This window comes from Eimeria mitis, genomic scaffold (genome assembly GCF_000499745.2).
Source record: "Eimeria mitis Houghton genomic scaffold, Emh_scaff10321, whole genome shotgun sequence".
Taxonomy (NCBI): domain Eukaryota; phylum Apicomplexa; class Conoidasida; order Eucoccidiorida; family Eimeriidae; genus Eimeria; species Eimeria mitis.
The window spans coordinates 126-1,249 of NW_024011508.1; the positions used below are offsets into that span (position 1 = coordinate 126).

Here is a 1,124-nt window from a genome sequence, read left to right on the forward strand (position 1 = left end):
ACGCGCAGCAATCAAGTCGGTCACCAGCATCTCGTCGGCTCTTTCCAACGCTCTTTCCTTCCCTAGGGCAAATGCGGGGTCTGCGGGGGGAGTGGCTTGCAGCCATCTTGGATGGGATCAGAACCCTCCATACACGGATCTGGTGTGGGGGGTCTGTGAAAAGCATCATCTATATGGGGGGCCCACGATTCATCGTCAGCGATGTCACTATCTCCCGCGGAGCCTTATTGGCCCTCAGCATCGGCACGATCCGATTCACTTTCTTTAAGAAATTCAACAATGGGATTAGGATCTACGCCATCAGGCTTGCTGCAAATCCACACAATTCAAACGCAATAGGCCGACTCACTTTTCGTCAGTCGCATGCACTGCCGTGCTTAAACTACACCTAATCTTACATGCGTGTTTATTGCAAACCTGGATTAGTGAGCTAGAAATCTGTCAAGCACTAGTCGTAGATTTTCGAAGACCTTTAAGTGGCCGCTTCACAGCAGACAGAGTCTTTCTGCAAATCTAAACCCACCTGCCAACTCCATAGTGAACATAGAGAAACTTCTCCATCTCATCCACAAGCTTTCTGAACTTGTCAACGAGGTCTTGAGGAACATCCGGTCCGAACTCCGCACCTTTGTTCTTCTGACGGCACTCGAACCCCTGACGCAGCAGGCCGCGAAGGCTTCGCCCTCCGGCGGCTTCGTTACTCCTTCCTTCCATACCCTTGTTAATCAACTCGGCCACCTGCTGCATTTCGGAGGCTCTTTCCTCCACTTCTTCCTTCGTCAGGGTGACTGGGGGGTGTGGCTCGGGCAGTGGCTGGCCGGCACCTGGGATGGGATCAGTACCATCGTTAAACGGATCTGGTGAGGGGGGCCTGTGGAAACCATCGTCCATGCCGAAGAGCGGGTCATTCGCGTATCTAGAAACGTCCAGACTGAGTTCCCCGAGTTCCTCGGTAGGGGTTGCGTCATCATCTTCCTGTTCGTCTGCACCACCGATGGCAGCCAATTCCTCGTCTTCCTCACCCTCTTCGCCACCGCCTCCTATTGCCTCCTCGAGCTTGTCGCATTCATCTTGCTCCTTGTCTTTGTCCGCAAGCCGACGTCTGGTCGCTCCGCCAGCCTCCT

The 1,124-nt window shown here is 54.0% G+C and overlaps 1 protein-coding gene across 1 annotated transcript; it reads right to left on the reverse strand.

Annotated features, from left to right (window-relative positions):
- Positions 1 to 224: 224 nt before the first annotated feature.
- Positions 225 to 891, reverse strand: EMH_0099100 (uncharacterized protein; the record flags this gene model as incomplete). Its single annotated transcript, XM_038022071.1, has 2 exons — positions 225 to 309; positions 524 to 891. The coding sequence occupies 2 exons, from the start codon at positions 889 to 891 to the stop codon at positions 225 to 227; spliced, it is 453 nt and encodes a 150-aa protein (XP_037877925.1).
- Between the last annotated feature and the right edge of the window lie 233 nt (positions 892 to 1,124).